The following is a 20,917-nucleotide window of genomic DNA, read 5'->3' as shown; positions in this document are numbered from 1 at the left end:
GGCCACTGTCAGTAGATAGAAATATTACTCTAGCAGTCCCTCCACCAGCAGCACATTTCAGGAGATAAATAATAGGTTGGGACCACTAAAAACACCATGTTTCTTCTTTATTTTAACACCAGCGTCACTGGGGGCTGCTTCCATAGAATGTTCCAGTCATACAGATTTAATACATTAGACCTAATTTTAGACCACATAGACCCCCACTCTAGTTTCAATCAACAAAGTAAAATCCTGATGAAACTGAATCATTGCACTGTTGTCACAAGTGAATTTTAACTGTTCTTATTCGTAAAGGGTATCCAAGTTTCTACTGTTGACTTTGTTGTTCTGATTCTTACCCAGAGAGCTAATTTTAAAAAGCGTGTCTATGATCTAACCTTGAACTAGAGCTTCATGAGTCCCCGAATATCCCAATTTTCCCCAATATTACATTTTTTTCTTTGTTCTTTATTCTCAGATGATTTTCAGATTTCATTCAAATTTCTTTGAGTTATTAGGGATTTTTTTCAGATATCTCATCCAATTTCAATATATCAATGAACTCACTGATTTCCCTCTGCCATCTGTCTTTCTCTCCTAGGTTCTGTCCCTTGGTTGATGGCACCATCATTCACTCTGTGATCCAAACCAACATTTAGCCACTTTTGATGGCTCTTGTTTTCCCACTTACATCCAGTTAGTTGATAAGTCTTTTCATTCAACCTCTATCTAGACCCATCCTTTCCTTTTCACTCCACACCCTAAGTCAGTTCCTCATCAGCCTCACCCAGAATATTGCAACAACCCCCCACCCCCAACAACTAGCTTCCACTGTGTATCTCTTATTCCCCCAACTCACCTTTTATATTTCCACTCAGTTATTTTCTAACAAAGAGATACATCATGTTTCTTTCCTGCTCAGAAACCTACAATGGTTCACTATTGCCAATTTTTAAAAAGTCCAAACTCTTTAATAACATTCAAGACTTGGGGCATCTGGGTGGCTCAGTCAGTTAAGCATCTGCCTTCGGGTCAGGTTGTGATCCCAGAGTCCTGGGATTGAGCCCTGTGCTGGGCTCTCTGGGCTGAGAACCTGCTTCTCCCTCTGCCTTCCACTTCCCTTGCTTGTGCTCTCTCTCTCTTCTGTCAAATAAATAAATAAAATCTTGAAAAAAAAAATCTTAAAAAAAAATTTAAAGACTCATCTTCAATTATTCCCAGCCTGCCTTAGCAGTCCCATTTCCCATCATTACCTGCACATATATGTGTACTCCTCAGATTTATGTGATACTCCTCAGTTCTATCTACCTGGCAAAATCCAAATTACCCTTCCAGGCCTAGTTCAAATACCCTCCTTGGTATCCAGGCAGAGTTAGTCAGTCATTCTCTGCTCTCATATCCTTTTGTTTCTAATCTTATTGTGCCCCTATCTTAGGTCAGGTTCCCGGATGCAGACCCTGAGGAGAGGATTTGTAAGAAAGTCTTTTCTTTTCTTTCTTCCTTCCTTCCCCCTTCCTTCCTTCTTTTCTAAGATTTTATTTATTTGACAGAGAGCACAAGCAGGGGGAGCAGCAGGCAGAGGGAGATGTGGCTCCCCAGTGAACAGGGAGCCTGATTCAGGGCTCCAACCCAGGACCCTGGGATCATGACTTGAGCCCAAGGCAGGTGCTTAACCAACTGAGCCACCCAGGTGCCCCACCCAGGAAAACGTTTCCTTAAGGAAATACTCTCAGAAGAGATTGGCGAGTGCAGGAGAAAAGGAGACAGGCAAGAGAAAGGGATTGAGCAAGGGTGGCTTTAGATAAAAGTCGCAGAGGGAGTGGCTCAGCCTCATTCAGTAGAGAAAACACAGACATTAATTTATGTCCTGCTCTATGGCAAGGGGGCTGGGCCTTCCTGCCCCCAAACCAAGCAGTCACTAGCAAGGAACTCAACTCTCAAGCGCTTCCTGCTCCCTGAATATGTTCGCAATACTCAAGGACAGCCACTCAAGGCATCAAAGGTGCAAGCCATTGGAAGCAAAAGTATGTCAGAGGTGAATGGAGGAGAATGGGAATGGTAAAAAGGGATCCCCCAGGCATTTGGGAGGAGTCGGACAGTGTCAGCTATGCTCCTCGGCATAGTCTGCCTTGTTTCCACCTCTACACCTCCAGCCCGGAACAGTGAGTTACTTAGGAGGGAAGACCCCCTTCTTAGTCGTCCTTATGTCCCATAGGCAGGGAAGATATTACTTCACACCCAGAAAGTGCTTAATTAGCGTTTATTGGTCTGAACTGAATACTCATTTTGTAGGTCTTTTACAACATTTTGCTACTACTAATCATATTGCTGAGATTTTTTCCCCCCTTGCTGGTTTTAGCTCACTAATAAAAGATAGGGCTTCTGGGGTTTCAAAACCTAAGGTTCAACTTTTCACCTTGTACTTTTCTCCCCAGGGCAACAATTTGCTCAGCATATCTCTTCCTAAATTCCAAGACAGGCTGCTTGCTCTGCTCAGTCAAGACTGCCAACCCAAGAAACATTTTCGAAAGATCACAGTCAACATCATTGCCAAAAGAAGAAGTTCTTGGCACACAAAAGACCTGGTTCAATATGAGATGCCAGATGGTGATTTCAACTTCAGCTAAATTCCTGCTGAAAAAAGTGTTTGAACTGCAGATGAGAAAAGCTTCTATGACAAATTTCCAAGCATTAGAAGCTTCAGAGGGAGATGGCAAGTGTTGATACACTCCCCACCCAAGCACATGCACACACCACAGACTTACTACCTGCAGCTGGTAATTAAGATTCCCACAAAGATGCCTCTGCTTTTTAAGAAGACTGAGCCCTGACTTGATTTTTACGAATATCAAAGTGTATTTACTGAGCCCATTGAAAGTAAATCCTAGTTGATTACATGTAGTGTTTTTCAAAGCATCTGCTTTCATTAGCATCTGCTGTAAGTTTTTTTTAGTATCTGGAGGTAGTTCTTATTCCTCTCTACCAATAACTTCATTATTAAGCCAATTAATAATAAGCATGTCTTCCTTCCCTAACTAACTTTCTTTCTTTCTCTCCCTAACTAATTTCAGATTACAGGGAATATACATGAAGTATAAATTGATGGTGCTCTGCCTGGACACTCTTGGGTCCCTGACTCGCTTTTTCCTTCCAGGAGACTGAAAGCCCAGCTCCCCTGATTCCAGAGCTCCAGTCAAGATTTAGCTGAGATTGGGACTTTGCCTGAAAGTGTGTGCCCTGGGCTGGTTCCTTCTCTTCTACTTTCCCTGTCTTGCTCCTCCCTCCCCATCCTTCTTCTCCCCTGAACTCCCTTACAGAACGAATGAACATTTCTTTAACAACATTCTTGCACCCAAATCCTCATCTCAGGGTCTGCTTCTGGGGAAATGGCTTAAAATTCTGTGCAATGGGAAAATTCAAGGCATTTCATGCTGACATAGAGAAGGGACATGTTTCTGGGGCAAGAAATGTATGCATACCTACTTTATCAATCAAAATTTAGAAGGAAATAGTGGATACACTCAAATTAGATATTTGGAGAATAGTTAATCAAAGGACTGGTTATGAAGGGGTGGGCTGGGGGAGAAACAAGGAGAGTGCCTGCCTGGAAACTGGTAACAGGGGGTGCCATTACCAACCCTAGGCTCCACTGGAAAGTGGAGAACTGGTGATGGAGTTGCATGGAGAGGGCTGTGGGACAGAAGTTGTGATTTTAAGGGATGCCGCCAGCCTAAGGGACCCTACACGGAGCAAGCTGGCCAAATACCCCGATCTCATGCTCCTTCATTCCTCCTGTCTTTTACCAGTGATCCCATCAGCTGAACCTAATGGGAAGCCAGGTGCAAAACAGCCCCATCACACAGCACATCTAAGCTGGCCTCTAAGGACATAGGGCAGATGAAGAAGGGCAGAGAGGGCATCCAGAAGGACAAACAGAAGCTATCCAGTGTACCTACCTATTTTCTCTCTCTCTCTCCCATCTGTCATACACACACACATACACACACACAGTTCTTCCTGTTCTTGATTTTGACTTGTTACTAGACACACATAAATAGACCCTGATTTTTCTGTCTGCTGATCTTGTTTCTTTCTATCTTATTTATACTTCAGAGGACCCAGAGATAAGGCTGAATGATGTTACTCATCATATAGACTATCAATAATCAAGAATCAGACAAAATACATTTTTTATTAAAGTCTGAGTATAGTATCTGGGCATTTCAACAGTGGACCCCAAACCCCAGCCTCTAAGATGGCAATTTTGGTAGACTGAAATGTGACTCACAGAGCTTGCTACCATAAAATTTATCATCTCTTTGACCTCACCATTTTGGTGTAATGAGCTCTAATTTCTATCCCTAGAGAACTGTACCCATTTTCTCCCAATTGAAAACAAAATACAAATCAAAGATTTATGTTGTTTTTTGTAATGATGTGTCTAATTGCTTTCTCACCAACCCAGGTGCAAAGATGCCCTCATTATTCGGCTTACTCCCAGATGTCCTCATTATTGGAAGCAATGCTCTCTTTCCATGGGTCTCATTTTCTGTGTTTGAAATGGTCATTTTCCCCACAAGCAGCTCTGGCTTGGTTCAGAATATAAAGCTCCATGAAATGTGCAGAATGAAGACAAAGGGTCACTCAGTTATTTGAAGGTCTTTGAGATTAATCATAGAAAACAACATCCTGATCCTCGGGAGGCTGGCAGGAGCCAATGTGGGGCAGCTGAAGGGTAGATGATGGAGAAGCACCACTTCCCATATCCCTGGGGGACAGGCCATGCTCAGCAGTGCCTTCTGAGCCTCTAGCTCTCTCTCTCTGCTGGGTGCCTTGCAGACTCAGATATGGCTGAGCAGAAATCAGGTAGGTTGTGGTGCACCCATTAGCAGATGGCCTACAGGGCTGTCATTTCTAAGTATTAAAATAATATATATTGGGCTATTTTCTTCTGAAACTTTATTTTTAAGATACTTTTGGGGGGGGGTCCAAAGGTTTTAGAGGGTAGTGATTTAAAAAAAAAAAGTCTCTAAACACCAGGCTTTCTTTTGAGGCAACTGTTCACATTACCCAGGCAAACTAACCACAGAAGGGGGTGGGAGGGGGGCTGAGCTTGCCTGGGCATCTGATGTGGTCACTGTGAGATTATGTGGAGCAAGGCACCCAACCGTCCAGAACCCAAGTTCCTAGTAACAAGAAGGAATGAGGTGAGATGAAATTAGAATCCTCTTCTTGTCCTAACATTGCACTGTGAGCTACAGTAACCACTGGCCACATACGGCTGGTCTAAACTGAGATGTGCGGCCGGTGCCCCAAATCACCAGATTGCTAAGACTCAGTACAAATGCAAACGTCAGGTATATCATTAAAATTTTTTATATCGATTATGTGTGGAAGTGATAACAATTTGAGGTATCCTGGGTTAAACAGAATATAAAATTTTACTAATTTACTATTTAAATTGTGGCTACTAGAAATTATAGAATTATACATGTGTTTTATATTACATTTCTATGGGACAGAATGGTTTTATAAATTTATTTATTTATTGAACTATTTAAAAATATATGTTTCTGGATTCCCATTTCATCTGGATGCACCTCAAATTCTAGAAAACTTTCAGTAGTCTTGCTTGGGAAAAAATGTTATATCATTTTTCCATGCAAAGGTCTTTTTAGAACAAGAGGTAAAAATTTCATGTCATGCTGGCTAAGTGTTGAAGAGAGTGTGAGGGGAAGGAACGACACTCGAGTGAAGCTCGAGTGTCAGTCTTTAATTTCTAGAACAGTAGAACATTTCCAGATTGCAGAGACATGAAAATAGATACTACCCAATGTAAAGAGCAACCCTCCTCCCCTGCCGCACACATGCATGCAACATCTCTTCCCCACGTGAGTGCCAAATATTTGGAAAGCACCTAAATACTCAGTTCATGAGCTCCAGAAGGCACATGTTTAATAACCACTTCCTGCTGTGTGTTAACTGCTGGGTCAAATAAAGAACAGTAGACAGAGAAACAGAGACAGAGTATTACAATATGACTTCGGACTGATGATCGGGGCAGAAAGAGTAGCACAGGGAAGATTCAGAGGCACATGAGAGCAGAGAAGAAGGAGGGTGTGTTGTCGGGGGACATTGAGCAAACATCCATCTGCAGGGATCAAGTAGGGCCTTGCGTATCAGGAAGGAGATCTAGGACGTGACATGACAGATGCTGGGCTGAATCATCTAATGGAAGTCATGTTTTAGGGGACTCATCCCTCTCTTTCCTGTCATGCTATATGTGTGTGTCCCCCAACTGGAGGACCTAATTAGAATCCAGTGCTACCTAGGGGCGCCTCAGTGGCTCAGTTGGTTAAACATCTGCCTTTGGCTCAGGTCATTGTCTAGCTCAGGTCATGATCCCAAGGTCCTGGGGTTGAGGTCTTGGTCAGGCTCCCTGCTCAGTAGGGAGTCTGCCTCTCCCTCTGCCCCTCTCCCTGCTTGTGCTTTCTCTCTCTCTCTCTCTAATAAATAAAATTTAAAGAAGAAGAAGAAGAGGAGGAGGAGGAGGAGGAGGAGGAGGAGGAGGAGGAAGAAGAAGAATCCAGTGCTACCTAACATTATTCCCTTACTCTCTCCTCTGTGTGTTTTTTGCTTCCCTGAGGGAGAATGACACAGTCAAGGGCAAGAGCCAAGGTTGATGTTTCTTTTGAATATCTCATGATTTCCAGGACAGTTGTAGGCACAAAGTAGGTAATTCAATGCTTACTTTAAAAGTAATAATAATGAATTAAATTGTGCTAAATCCCCGTGTCCTCTTCTTTCATATATTTCATGAGGGAAAATAGGGAATCCTAATTCTTAATGAGGTTTCTTCAGGGACAAAAGTGTAAATCAGTTTGCCTTCTATTTCCCGTCCCTTTCCAGTATATATCTCCTTTCTTCCCAGCATCTTCCTGGGTTCTTACCACCATTATTTTGTCACTGAAATTTTCTCCTGGGCTTTGACTTGTGCATCTGGGTAGAACCCAAATTTCCCCCTTCCTCCTTTCACCACTCATTTCCTTAGGTTCTTGGGGGGAGAGTATGGGGCCCCTTCCACCCAGACAGTCCCTGGCTTGGACTAGAAATGATGATCTGCTTTAACCAGTTAGCCCTCCCTGATGCAGCTCTGTAACTTACCTGAAGGTTGTTTGTTTGTTTGTTTCTTTTTTAAGATTTTATTTATTTATTTGACACACACACACACACACACACACAGATCACAAGTAGGCAGAGAGGCAGGCAGAGAGAGAGAGGGGGAAGCAGGCTTCCCGCTGAGCAGAGAGCCCTATGCAGGGCTCCATCTGAGGACCTCGAGATTATGACCTGAGCCGAAGGCAGAGGCTTAACCCACTGAGCCACCCAGGCGTCCTGAAGATTGTTTCTGATCAGTTCACATGGTCAGAGAAATAAGAAAGGCATTTATTGAAGAAGTGTAGAAGGGCTGGGAGTTACCATGGAGGGTCAGAAGGATTTTTGTTTTGTTTTTTGTTTCTGTTTTTTAAAGATGCTATTTATTTGTCAGAGAGAGAGAGACTGAACACACAGGTGGAGCTGCAGAGGGAGAGGGAGAGGGAGAAGCAGGCTCCTTGCAGAGCAGGGAGACTGATGTGGGGCTCTATCTCAGAACCCTGGGACCATGACCTGAGCTGAAGACAGATGCTCCAACAAGCCACCCAGGCGCCACCTGTTTTGCTTTGTTTTTAACTCTACTGTGAAAAAAATTACTTATACTTGAGTGTGACTCTGGGGGAGGGTAGACTGAGTCTGGTTAGAACTATGGGCTTTCCTTGCCCAGCAAAGAAAGATAACTCTGTAGATCCCAGGAAATTTACAAAGCCCGAATTTTCTCTCTCTTAAAAAAAAAATTCACTTTTTTTTCCTGATTTTAAACTAATCATTACAAAGTTACTTCAAGAAGAAAGATTATTCCTTCGATTATTCTTTGGTTAACTTTTTAGAGCTTTTAGCCACCTGAGAAAGCCAATCCAATACTGAAAAGTGTTGCCAAAAGCTACTCAAAACGTCACCTATCTTAATACTTTAAGGATCCTGAGTCCCTGAACAAGGCTCTTTGTAAGGTAAGAGTTAATATCAGAGACAGACGAACTGCAATGGATAAAAGTGAAATGTGGTCCGTAAAGGCTGGGTAAATGTTTCTGGCTCTTTTCTTTTTTCCTTCTATTGCATATCATGCAGATGTGGAACCTGGCTACTATTTCTGCTATCTTCATTTTTGTTTAACAGAAAAGTGCAAGTAATAGGTTCTAAGGTAAGTCCCTGCTTTTTTCCAGTGACTCTAGACTGCACTAAGATTAACCCCCCCCCCCCCCCCCGTGCAACCTAAATTGCAGGCACATGGTATTAAATTATCTGCCTTGGTAAGACTGTCCTTGCAAAACTACACCGCAAAGTAGCCATGCTCCGGGCTCTCCCCTCCTCTGCCTCAAGGCTGGAGGTTGGATGTCATCCCAGGTTTCTAGCCCCAGCATTAACTCCACCCCACTCTCCCCTCTCAAGAAAGAGTATCTTCTGTTTCTCAAACCACACAACCCCCACCAATTCTGACCTTTTTTCATAGGGAGTGAATACCACCTCCAGAATCCCGACTCCCAAGAATCACCATTTTGAATTAATGAGCAATCCCAACCTTAAGGATTCTTGCAGGTAAAAAGGGATGCTCAGAGAACATAGGATGAGGCTCCCATGGCCGAGATTAGGTGAAAAAAGGAAACATCTCTTCATTCTTACCTTCTAAGACTATTGGCTGTTTCCCTCCCCAGTGAACAATCTTCTCTCTTTGTAAGATGACACCTACATAAGTATTCTGGTCACAAATTAGCTATTCACTTAACAGTGTGTCTGTGTGTTGTCTAATTACTACTGGATGGAACCGCGCATAAAGTATATAAGTGTGTGTGTGATAAGAGTATTAAAAGCGGGGGGGTGGAGGGAGGAGTGAGTATGTGCTGAAAGAGAACTTGGCTCTAAAATAAGACTGATATGCTTTAAAAAACAAACTTTTAATTTGGGGACAACTGTAGATTCACATTAAGTTTTAAGAAATAGTATAGAGAGACCCCTTATAGATTTTTTATCTGATGGTAATATTTTGAATAACTGTAGTACAATATCACAACCAGGAAACTGACATTCATATAATCCTAGGGCCTTATTCAATGTCACTTCTTTTGTATGTACTCATTTGTGTATTTAGTTTGGTGCAGTTTTGTCACATATGTAATATACTTTTGAATCTCAGCTAAGTACTAGCTGTGTGACCTTGAACAAACTCCCTACCTACTCTGAGGCCCAGTTTCCTCATCTGCAAAATGGGTATAATGTCTGTCTTCTAAAGATGGTGCCAGGATTAAGTAAGATCATTTCTGCTAAGTTTCCAGCACACTAGATTCTCAATAAATGCTGGTTTCCTTCCCGTCTATCCCTTGTTCTTTCAGTAGCAAGGGAATATTCTCCAGTTTCTTGCAGAAATAACCAGACTTGTGGGTTATAAGAAATCAGGCGGCTCCTTCTTCAAGGCCAATGCATTTAACCCTGCCGTTCAAAGAGAGCAAAGTGGATGTCACCTGCCCACAGCTGCTGCCTGAAGGCCTGGACTTGGGATCCTATTTGTATCCAGATCAGAAGTGTAGAGATGGGGGTGGGAGGAGTGAAAAAGGAGAGACTCTGGGGGAGCTGTGGAAGTAGGGGTAGGAAGCGGTAAATACCGAACAACCGTTGGCTGGAGAACTACCAGTTCCAAGGATTTTTCGTCCGGTGTGGTTAGTGACCAAGGGTTCGATGTACCCGCGGAAGGCTAGATAGGAGGCGGGAGTCTCTGAAGACATGGTGGGCAGGTGCGGAGCCCAGTTTAGACCTGGTGGGGGGATCACCCTCTTTCCAGAATTCAGTCAAGTCTAGAGCTCTTCTGTCTTCTGGAGCCCTCTTTCAAGGACGGCCAAAGAGCGCTCAAGGGCCAAGAAATCGAGGACCGCCCGGGGGCAAGAGAGGCACCTGAGTCCCTACCTTAAGGTCCCGCTGGCTGGAGGAGGAGGCCTTTCCTCCACACGGAGACGTGGCTGGCTGGGAGTTCTAGGGGCAGCCGAGTGTGAGCGGGCGGCTTTGGAAGGAGAGGCTAGAGGGCAGAGGGGTCGCGGGGTGGACGCGCTAGCCCCTCCTTAGCGGCGACCTCTTCCACCTGCACCCCGCGAACCTGGCTTTTCCAAGTTCAAATCTCCAAAGCGTCACGCAGCAGCCAAGTCGGGACCGGGGCTGTGTTCCCGCGACCCGAGCAGTCCCCGGGAGTCGGGGCGCAGTTCGCGTCCAGGTGGGGGCTGGGGGGAAGGACCCCGCGGGGGCCGGGACACCGCTCGGCGCTCCTCCCCGGGCCGCCCCCAGCGCCGCGGGCGGCGGAGGAGGAGCCGCGCCCGGGCCGGCGTCGCCCTGGCTCCTCCTCCCCGCGCGGGCCGGGCCCTTCCTCCCCGGCGTCCAAAGCTCCGGGTGGCCGCGGCCGAGCCGGGAGCCGAGCGCGCTGGGCGCGGCCGTCCCGCTGCCGCCGCCTCCGAGCCCTGAGTGCGCCCGCGGCCATGGTCCCCGCGGCTGCTCCGGGCGCTTGAGCCCCGGAACGCGGTAAGCGAGGAGCCCACTCCCGGGGTCCCCGGCCCCGCGGCCTGGGGGTGCGCAGAGGCCTCGCGCCGCCCCCGCGCCGTCGGCAGGGCCCTGCGCGCCCAGGGCGGACCCCACACCCGGACGGGTTGGGGCTTCCCTTTCGGGGCCCGGGCGGGAGCTGTCCCTGCGCGCGGGGCGTCCTTGGGGGACGAGGCGGGGAGGGGGCGGCTTCGCGGGCGGGAGGAGGGGCCGGTCCTGGAGGCGAGGGCTGCGCTGCCGGCGGGCGGGGAGGATGCGCGCCGCAGCCCCGGAGAGCCGCGCTTTTGTACGCGCTGGCTCCTTACATATGGAAATGACGCTCGCGCGGGTCCCCAGTCGCGTCCTTTTGAAGGACGCCCGCCCGGAACCGCGGCGCCGGCTGCGAAGTATTGTCCCGCTTCTTGAGCCCTAACAAAGCGTCCCCCTTCGCTTTGCAGAGCACTGGAGGCGGGCGGCCGGCGGTGCGGGCGCAACGGAGAGGCCGCCAGAAGGTAGGCGAGGACGGCGGGGGCCGAGGCGGCGTGCCGCCTGGTGACACAATGGGGTGTTTGAGGTTTCTGGGGGTGCAACGGGCAGGCAGGTCGGAGACGCATGGGCATCACAGGTTGCCCGGGGACTCGGGCGGCGTGCCCGCCCTCCGGCCGCACCTCCGCCTCCCCGCCCAGCAGCGCGGCTGGGTCTGGGCTGCTCGGCTGCCCCCGCGGTCCCGGCCCGCCGGCGGCGGCTGAAAGCCGCTTCTGTGTGTAGACCCAGGAGTGGACTTGACCCCGGGAGGGAGCAGAAAGGGTGGTGGTGCTGTTGCCTTGTGCCACCAAGGCAGCCTCGTGATAGAGCCTCAGAAGAGAAACCTGTCTGGGGAGACCCGAGGTGATAAGCCTGAGCTGTCTGAGCAGCCGAGAGCTGTTTGGGGCCCTTAAAGGGGGGCATCTCAGAAGGCGGGGGCGGGGGGAACGCATATAGCAAGACTTTCCCAGTGCACTGAGCAAGAACTAAGGGGAAAAGGACCAAATGACACACTGTTATTGCCTGAAAACCTTGATCGCCAGACCACTGCAATGGAAGTGTGGCGTGCTGCGGGAGAAGCTTCCAGGATTCCCAGTGCTGGGCTTCTGCGACTACCACACCGGTCCCTGACAAAAGGACAAAGCTGATGGAAACAATTTACTGCAGAAAGCTCTTTCTGTGAAGTTGAGAGACAGAGAAAGAGGCATTTTCCTAGTCCCAGCCCTGACAAACCGGGGTCAAGGCGCACAGAATATTGGGGGGGGGGGGGGGAAAGATTGCTCTACCCTGTATCTTGTTTCGACAACTTAGCGATTATAAGAACGGGGGCCTTCTTTACTCAACAGGGGCAGCGGAATTCCTGAAGTGGACTTGCCATACAACTTAACTCTTAATTTATGAAATCAAATCAGATTGCCTGGTTGTCTTTTGTGACTGCCATAGTAGCTTTTTAGGATTAAAATCCCGGTAAAATCCGTCCTGGCATATGGGCCGAGCTCCTGAGGCCATGGAGGATTTCTCAGTGGGGCTCCCTTAAATAGGTTGACAGAAATTTATGTCTGCTTGTTTCCTGAGGCTTGCCTTTCTACAAGGAAATATATTTTTCCTGTGTCAGCTTAATTTTGTCTTGAATCTTCTCTAGTGGCTAGCATATTAGTGGATGACCTGAAATACTAGCAGACAACTGGCTCTATAGAGTTGAGGTTTGTGTGTGTGTGTGTGTGTGGGGTGTTGTGAAGATTTCCAGACTGTGTGTAAAAGTAACATTACAGGCTGGCTGAAAAGCAGTTTGTTGTCTCTTCAGCTGTTGTCAGTGTTCTTAAGGAGGTGAAGAGAACTCCTGGGGAGTTCGTTTACAGATTTATTTTCACCTGTTCCGTGGGGATTCTGCAGGGGAAACCATTCTGAACGGGAAACCATTCTGAACTGCAGTAGAGATAAAGGGAAGGACTTATAGATGTTCCAAATGGGTTGGGCATCAATAAAGATATTGCCAAGGCAGGAGAAGGCTTTACAGGGGCAGTGGAAAGGAAGCCATCAGAGGCACAGTCTTCACATTAAAAAATGTCAAGGATCAGTCATTTTAATAGGCACTTGCTTAGAATGGCCTGGTTTCTTCGTCTTTTTTCGCTTTAGATATGCGATGACCCTTAATATCAAAATATGTTGACTGTCACAGAGGGGGAGAAGAGGACCCCAGTGAATTCTGAACAGCCAACCTTAATTTAATGGGCAATATTCTTATCATAAGTCAAATGTTAAATTGTTTTAAATGTCACTGCAAATGACTTTCTAAACTAACATTTAACCAGTCTTGATGCTTCCATTTTGTGTTGATAATGAAAATACATTTTATCAGTCTCACATTGATAAAGGGTTGGCAAGTTAGCTGGATTCAAGCGTTCTAAAGCGTTTTCAGGAGGTTTATTTTTATAGATGCCAATTCATCTGTAAGCCAATAAATTATGTGGTTTGAATTCTGGCTATTGAGCTTACATCTATTGGGCAGGAACTTGTGGAGAAACCAAGGCTTGCAAAAAGATGTTTTTCTCTTATTTACAAATAAAATAGAATTTTAAAAAGATTATGGGAATATACAAGTGAGCAACTTTTTTTTTTTTAAATTAGGACACTTCTTTGTTGCAGTGTATATCAGCAGTTACTCATTTATTGAAGCTTTTGAATGGAACAGTTACAAAGTATTTATGTCCTACCATTCACATAAAATACAAAGTTGAGAAAACATTGTTTATAGGCAGGAAAAGAGATTCTCCTCCCCCCCCCCCCCCCCCCCCCCCGGGGGACTGTGCCCCTAGCTGCAGGCATTCTGAATTAACTCCAGTAAATATGGCTCAAGAAGTGAAACTGTTATGAGCAGTCTCTTTTAAGAAAGTAACAAACATGGAGCTCTGTTTTCTGCTTCTATAATTTTACTTAGTAGCTGATTACAGGTTATTGACTCTACAATGTGCTAGGCTAATGATTTTTTTCCTCCAGCTACCCTGAGTTAACTACGTGATTGGTAATCCACCTCACTGTTAGGTTTAACAAAAGCTTGGGTTTGGCACATGGTTCAGGATAGTCACATACTAAAACTTTTTTTAACGTTTTAGAATAAATGCTAGGAGAACGTCCTTGGTTAAATTCAGTTTAATAATGTAGTTAACCAAGGTGGTTATTGTCTTTCAAATATATGTAATGTCATTTTTGTTTCTGTGCAGTGGCATTTAAACTTTTGTGTTGTATCTGTATCCCGTGACTTTATTCCTAGTGATACTCTGGTGCCTGTGGTATCCAGCTAGGAATGAGGTACTGTCGGAGCTGAGAGGAGGCTACCTGACAGGAGTCCTTGTGATGAACAGCTGTGGTTTCTGGCATAAATATCCTATATAGATATGTAAATAGTCGCTTTTTCTATTAAGCTTTTGCTCAACTTGAATTTATTCTTGTCACTATTTCATTTTATACTGAAATGAATCCAAATGTTAAGAATGGAAATCTTTGCAATTAGAGTGGTTGAAAAAAAGAGAAGAAAAAGAAACATTTTAATTTGATCATTGGCATTATGAAGCTCCGACTTGCCAAATGGTGAAGCTAATGGCGTGAATGAAAAGTGTTCCCAGAGCAGGGTTTGTCCATGTTGACCGCTTTAGTTATAAAGTAACTAAATTAGTCACTTGGTGGTCACTGCCTGGTCTGTGGATCCCCAGCAGCTATGTCTGAACACAAACCTAAAAGCATCTATTGTGATACCCAAGGAAAGCGGCTGAGCCAAGAGGGGCATCCAGACATTCCACATAGCTGTTCAGCTGCTGGACCATCTGGAGGGAAATAAAAGGCCTGGGCTAGGGGCTCTGGCATTGTGCTCATTTATTATTTGGTTTTCCCTTGCCAGACTTTGTCCCTTTTTCACTCCCTGTGGCCCAGAACAGACGTCCCCTTTGGCTGGGGTGCCATTCTTACAAGCTCCTTTCTGTATCCTGCATGCTGGAAAGTTCAGAAGTTCACGTAGCCACTTCATGGTGGCCTTATGTTGGGGACTTCATTATTCCAGCGGCTCCTCACCTGTGTCTTTCCCAGTCCCAGGTGGTGCTGATTTCATCAGCCGGGGTTGCTGAGTAGCACACAGTAGCACAGACTGTGATGGACATCCCCATCCGGGTCTAGGCATTTTGGCAGCCTTGTTTTGAGTTATTTGGAAGGAAAACGCTCCAAATAGTTCTCATTATGGGTGCTTATTGGGTGGTAAATGTTTTGATAAATGGCTCTGTGCATCTGCCTCTTATTTAACCGTCCCTAGTTAGAACTCCCAAATACTGCCCACCCTGGCCCTTCTATTCCAGAGGAACTGTGAAGGCTTCTGTCAGTGTGATAGGGAAGGTAGCAGGTGAAGAGAGGCCCCTGCTTGGCCGGGGTGGGGTGGAGAGCTTTATAAAACTGGAATTTTTCTTTGTGATTTGAAGGAGGGTTTGTCACTCAAAACCCAACGTTCTTCATCTGTGAGGAAGATTTCTGTCGCTGGTGGGTGTCCATTAGGCTTTAACTCTGGAAAGCACTGATGGCACAGATTAGACATACTTGAGTATTTTGAGGGAGTAATTTAACAATGATCAATTTCTGGACCAGGCCCACTGCTGGAAAATACGGGGCTCTTCCGATCATTTTTATTAAAAAAAAAAAGTGTTTCTTCCTTCCCCTAAATTCCAAAGCTGCTTTGGAAAAAAAGAGTGCTTATTCTGCATATCTCTAGTGCCTTATAGGCTCTAATTATTCAATAAATGGATTAGAGCGGTAGGCAGGGAGAATCCCCACCCTTCCCTCCACTCCGATTGGGAGGAGTTTGTGGCCATCAGGTTTTCCTGGAGGTTTCTGGTACTCAGTAGTCTAGCTGATTAACACGTGAAGGTGGAGATAAGGGATTTGTCTTGATGTCATTTCAGTGGTCCCGTTCCTGTGTTCTGTGTGCATGCATAGCCCTGAGAGAGGGTCTGATTTAGAGTCAGACCAGAATTCAGATCTCAGTTCCACCCCCGTATTAGCACTCTCTCCTTGGACAAGTTGCTTAATTTCACCAAGCCCCAATGCCTACATCTTAAATGGGAATGTGAGGTCTACTTTAAAGAATTAGAAGGCTTAAATGAACTCGTTTATGTAAAGTACTCAGCATAGGCCAGACTTCTAGTAGATACCCAGAAGTTTAAAAAAAAAAAGTTTCATCTTAAGTCCCAACTGTATTTCAGCCTTTCTGCTTTTGTTTGATGTTAAATTTATCAGTAATCTGCCTTTAAAGATGGAGGTAAGCGCTGAGCCTTACCCGTTGCGGTTGACCCGTTAGTAGTATAATATTGTTTATAATCCTGTTCCCTGCCCTGTGCATTCTCGCTGTCTGTAAGGCATTCTGCAGCTCCTGCTCTGCTTCCTCGAAGGCAGATCCATGGTTGGTTGACTTGTAAGTTACCTTTCTTCAGTTTATTCTTCCTTGGTCAGTTGTTTCTATTTTCATGGTGGTTTTCTCAATTCCCCTCTTGTATCAACTTTCTCTGGGATTATCCTGTCACTCGCCTGCCGTCTTTAACCCCCAGGACAGCCCTTCTAGATGGGTATTATTATTCCCATTTTATAAACAAGGGGGCTTGGGAAAGTGTTTTAGTACAGACTCTCCTCCAAAGTCACATCCTATAACCACCCCCCCTCCAAAACAACACAACAACAACAAAAACCCAAAACAACAACAACAAAAACCCCAAATGCAGCTGAAGTTTATGACTCCATTGGCTTAATCACTAACTCCTTAATCCAACTCCAGACGGTTCTGGATGCTATAGTTTGGGAGTGGGTCCTGGCTTCTACTTCTGGTTAGGTACATCTAAGACTGAAAATGCCTTTGAAGAAAGGGTTGGATGGGGGGAAGGAGAGGTGTGCTTGTGGAAGAAATAGGCATTTCAAAGTCTTCCTGTGCTCATTATGTCACTCTCATCCAGGGGAAATTTCCACTCAAGGGATCTCCCTTCACTAAGTCAGTCCTTGGTGTTTACTGAGTTTCTGGTGTGAGGAACAGACTGTACTATGCATTTGGGGGAAGATATAAAAGAAATGAGTTGTGGACCTTGTCCTGAAGGAAATTTCTGCCAAGCAGGGGGAAAAATTCTTGCACATGAAATTACTCATGAACATTTGGGAGATAATATCATCCAGTAAAAAGGCATTCTGTGCCAAACGAAATCTGACAACTTGTCACCATATGCAACATCGTTTGGATGTTTCCGTATGCTCATTTGTTCCTCAGAGTTGGGACTGTTTTCCCCCTTCAGTCAAAAGAATGTTTTCCAAATCACAGTGTCTTGGGAAGAGGGAAGATGAAATAAAGAGATAAAAAAAAAAAAAAAAAGCGAAAGAGATTTGCTTTAGCGAAAGTCCAATGACCTCCTGAAGAAGACAGGGCATGATAGCTTCTCAGATTCACAGCTGTGGATAAGATAGGACTTCTCAGTGTGTTCTGAGTTCTATGCCCCTCTTTCATTGGTCTAAATGAACCAATCCCCATGCCTTAAAAATAATTTAAAAAAAAGAGGAAATGTTAGAATTCTTTCGCTTTTGAGGGTGTGTTTGTTTGTTTGTTTGTTTTATATGCAAAATCAAGTGAAAGCAGAATAGACTGCCTTTTATGACATTAGTCAGATTGTAGCCCGGGTAGGGGTGCTGAAGAGGTATGGAAGCCCTGAAAACCCCAGAGCAGAGGACAGCAAACTGGCTGACTTGTAAGTGAATCTAACGAGCCAGGCATTGGCCTTGTCTAAATCCCTAACTTTGGTGGCTTTGCATTAACACCTTGGTGTTTCTTTTCTGGTGCTCTCATGTTTATATAGCACTCTCAACTTAATTGTGAAAACATTTGCATGGTGATTAGTTAACCCAACAGACCAACTCTGGGAAGGCAGCCAGAGCCAGCAGCACCTTAGTAATAGAAAAGCTGATAATTAGAAGAACCCCCATCCCACCGCCTCACCCCCAACACACACACCCAGACCAGCAGCCTGGACGTAAGTGGTGCTCCTTTGCTTTAAGGAGTGACCTCAGTGAAAACCGAGGAGTGGTTGAGCTGTTTGAATCCACCTTGAGTCCATCCAGTTCTGCTGAAACTCTTGGGATGGTCATGGCTCTGGGTGAGCTCGTGAGCTCCGGACAGCTGTCTGTGGGGGAGAGAGAGTAGCACTGATGGGTCCTGGGAGCCTCTCTCATTTTCAGTTCTGGCCACATTCCACACCTGAACTTGTACATTGCCCGTGTTTCCCATCTGCTCTATGAACAAACATCCACCTCTAAGTTAGAGAGTTCTCTTACTCAGGGCTTTTATTAGGTAAAGGTGCTGCTTTTAAAACTAGAGTGAGGATTGCCAGGGGCTGGGGAAGGGGGTGGTGGGATGTGGCTCTGCAGAGGGTATAGTTTCCACTGCACGAGATGAAACCATGCCAGAGGTCTGCTGTACAGCGGTGCACATAGAGTGAAGAAGGCTGTCCTGTACACGTAAAATTTTAAATAAATTTTTGTTAGACTAGATGTCCTGTTATGTCTTTTTTTAGCGTAGTAAAAAACATAATGGCAAGATAAGAATATTTTTGCAAGTGCTGCTTTTTATAGTCCGGGGGTTGGTTCTGAGAGCCTGGTTTCAGATGGCTGAGGTCACCGTCTCGAGGGCGATGTTGTGTTTGGCTTCCATTGCATCAGGGTGAAGGTAGCTTCCGATGGGCTCATTTCAGGCTTTCGTCGGAAGCCCCACCACATTAAAAATGAATTATTGTGCCAGCAACCCCACCCCCGAAGATTTGACTGTTAATATATGAGGGACTGAGAAGTTAATGGTGTTTATTTTTAGCAGAAGTGATTCTGCTTTAATCCCGAGTCCACATTTCCACTGATCCCACGGAAGGTGGAGAAATGGAAGACTGGGGTTGGAAGGATAGAAGAAAGATGAACAGGTGTGCATATGGGAGATCGGGGTGAGGGAGGCTCCCTGACACTGTAGGGTTCGTGTGGTCTGCGGCTCCTCTGAACCTCCCTATCTGAAAACTGGGAGTAGTGTTTTCTCCTTTCTCTAGGCAACTAGGCATTACCTAAAACTCCCGGGGGCTAAAAGTGAGCTTCAGGGAATACTCTTCCCGTCACACCTCCTGTAATTGCTCCAAGGAAGTTAATTGCACTGCTTTTTGAGGAACTTGTGTAAAAGGCTTTGTGTCTCCTGTAAACAGGGAGGCGGTTTGCTGGGTGCCTCTCTCTGGCTGCTTGCCTGCAGGCTGACGGTGATGGGGGGCATCTAGGCTGAACGAAGGGGAACTAGATAGCCGCACCACAGGAGTGGGGTGCTACATCTGGGCAGGTGGTCCACAGCTCACCAACTTATGTGAAAGCCTGTGGGTACTACCGGTTAGTTGGAAAGGACTGAGTATCCGAGGTGGCCTTTCACTGTAAGTCCGGGGCCAGACGAGCTGATAGAGAACTGCTTTCCGTCTTGAGTTTGGGACTGGCCGCTCGCTCGCCCAAGGACCAGGCAGGAGAGGAGACTTCGTCATTCTGGTAACACTACCCCGCATGACCGAACCTGTGGCTGGGGCCCTGGTGGCAGTGGCCATGGAAGCTCAACTGGCCAGGGTTGGCTCCCGGAGAGCCCTGCAATCTCTCTGGGGGGAGGCGGGGAGGGGCGGCGAGGTGCAGCATTGTCTCTCCTGCCAGCCTCCACCGAGGTCCCAGTCGGCCAGCCCCGGGGGCTGCCACGATCCCCCTTGTCTCTGTCCCACACAGGTGAGCGCTGTGGGCTATGGGATGGATGAGGTGGAACAGGACCAGCATGAGGCCCGACTCAAGGAGCTGTTCGACAGTTTTGACACCACAGGCACCGGGTCCCTGGGGCAGGAAGAACTCACCGACCTTTGCCACATGTTGAGCTTGGAGGAGGTGGCCCCGGTGCTCCAGGAGACGCTGCTTCAGGACAACCTCTTGGGCAGGGTAAGGTCTGGGGAAGAAGGCAGGCGGATGGAAGTGGGTGCGGCTTCTGTGGGGAGGGGGGCTGGGTGGGGGGAGAGCGCTTGTGGCGACCTGCCTCTCACATCCTGGCTGTGTGTGCCCCGAGCTGTTAACCTGATAAACAGAAAGAGAAAATGTAATGGGCGGGACCAGCAGTGTGGTTTGCTTGGGATATAGAGGGCCTGTTTGAATTTGTGCTCTGGAGTGTACGTGTGCCCAGAGCATCTTAAATGAAGGGAGGAAAAGAGGTAATGGGAGCACGTTTTCCAACTCTTGTTCATGGTGGATCATTCTATGGACTCCGCATTCATCACTGGGGCACAGGGAGGGGACCAAGGTTTCCCTTGAAGAGCAGGAAAACACAGTAAGAAAATTGCTACTCACAGGACGAACAGTTTGCTGCTCTGACTTTTACTCCCAATAAAGCTATTTCTTGTGCAGATTGCTTCTAGGGTGAAGGATTAATTAAACCTTTCACCTAGGAAATATGACAGGAGGGTAAGTAAATACAGGGCAGGTTCATTTAAAACCTAGCACGACTTCAGCAGGGATATGCAAGTGTGTGCTGGTGGTAACTTCTGCATTTGACAACAAATAGTCCTGTTGTTCCCGCAAACCAAGTCACAGGAACGAGTACAGGGTGAGAAGGGGCCTTTTTAATTCCTGCTGTTAGTGGGAAGGGTGCTCCATCTGTCTTGACCTCCCATTGCCTTCAGTTCTCATAATTTTAATTAAGAGCATCATTTGTATGGCTTTGAGTTGAGTCTTGCTGTTGGTTGTTAGAATGGATGAGAGGGAAAAAATGGGCAACGCTTTCTGAGCTCTGTTGTTATCCTCGATGACACTTCGTGGACCATGGTTTTTATCACGTGGTGCAAACTGAGGAAGGAGTTATGAAATTCAACTTTATTCCGGTGACTGAATTTCCTTTTCTTCATTTCATTTTCACTGACTTTGAGTTGACAATTTGGGTAAGTGACCTCAGAGACAGTACGATGTATAGACTGTCTGCGACATGAGACAGACAGGAGTAGCGATTATCCTGAAACTAATGTACAAAGGATGCTGTTCTTGGGGGCTTGGCACTATGAATGCCATAGCTAACAGGGCTCCCTCTTAAAAACTGGAACCATTCTCAGTCACTTTGGGAGTGGGGACTAGCTGCTTGTGAACTCTAAAAAGTGCTGAAAACCTTGTTTCGGAAGCCTTAGCAATGGGAGATTTGAGGATGAAGTCATTTGCC

General features: G+C 46.3%; 1 protein-coding gene across 7 annotated transcripts in view; it reads left to right on the top strand.

Annotated features, from left to right (window-relative positions):
- Positions 1 to 10,566: 10,566 nt before the first annotated feature.
- The window catches only part of LOC111158704 (ninein), a 94,534-nt gene continuing 84,183 nt past the window's right edge, over positions 10,567 to 20,917 (top strand). For all 7 annotated transcript variants that reach the window (XM_022520970.1, XM_022520935.1, XM_022520944.1 and 4 more), the window contains exons 1-3: positions 10,567 to 10,635; positions 11,091 to 11,144; positions 19,453 to 19,656. In XM_022520970.1, coding sequence (XP_022376678.1) covers positions 19,474 to 19,656 — 183 coding nt within the window. In that variant the 5' untranslated portion in view covers positions 10,567 to 10,635; positions 11,091 to 11,144; positions 19,453 to 19,473. The remainder of the gene's footprint in view (positions 10,636 to 11,090; positions 11,145 to 19,452; positions 19,657 to 20,917) is intronic.

Source organism: Enhydra lutris, unplaced genomic scaffold (genome assembly GCF_002288905.1).
Source record: "Enhydra lutris kenyoni isolate GAN:26980312 unplaced genomic scaffold, ASM228890v2 scaffoldscaffold4, whole genome shotgun sequence".
Taxonomy (NCBI): Eukaryota; Metazoa; Chordata; class Mammalia; order Carnivora; family Mustelidae; genus Enhydra; species Enhydra lutris.
This window is presented reverse-complemented; position numbering and strand designations above follow the sequence as displayed.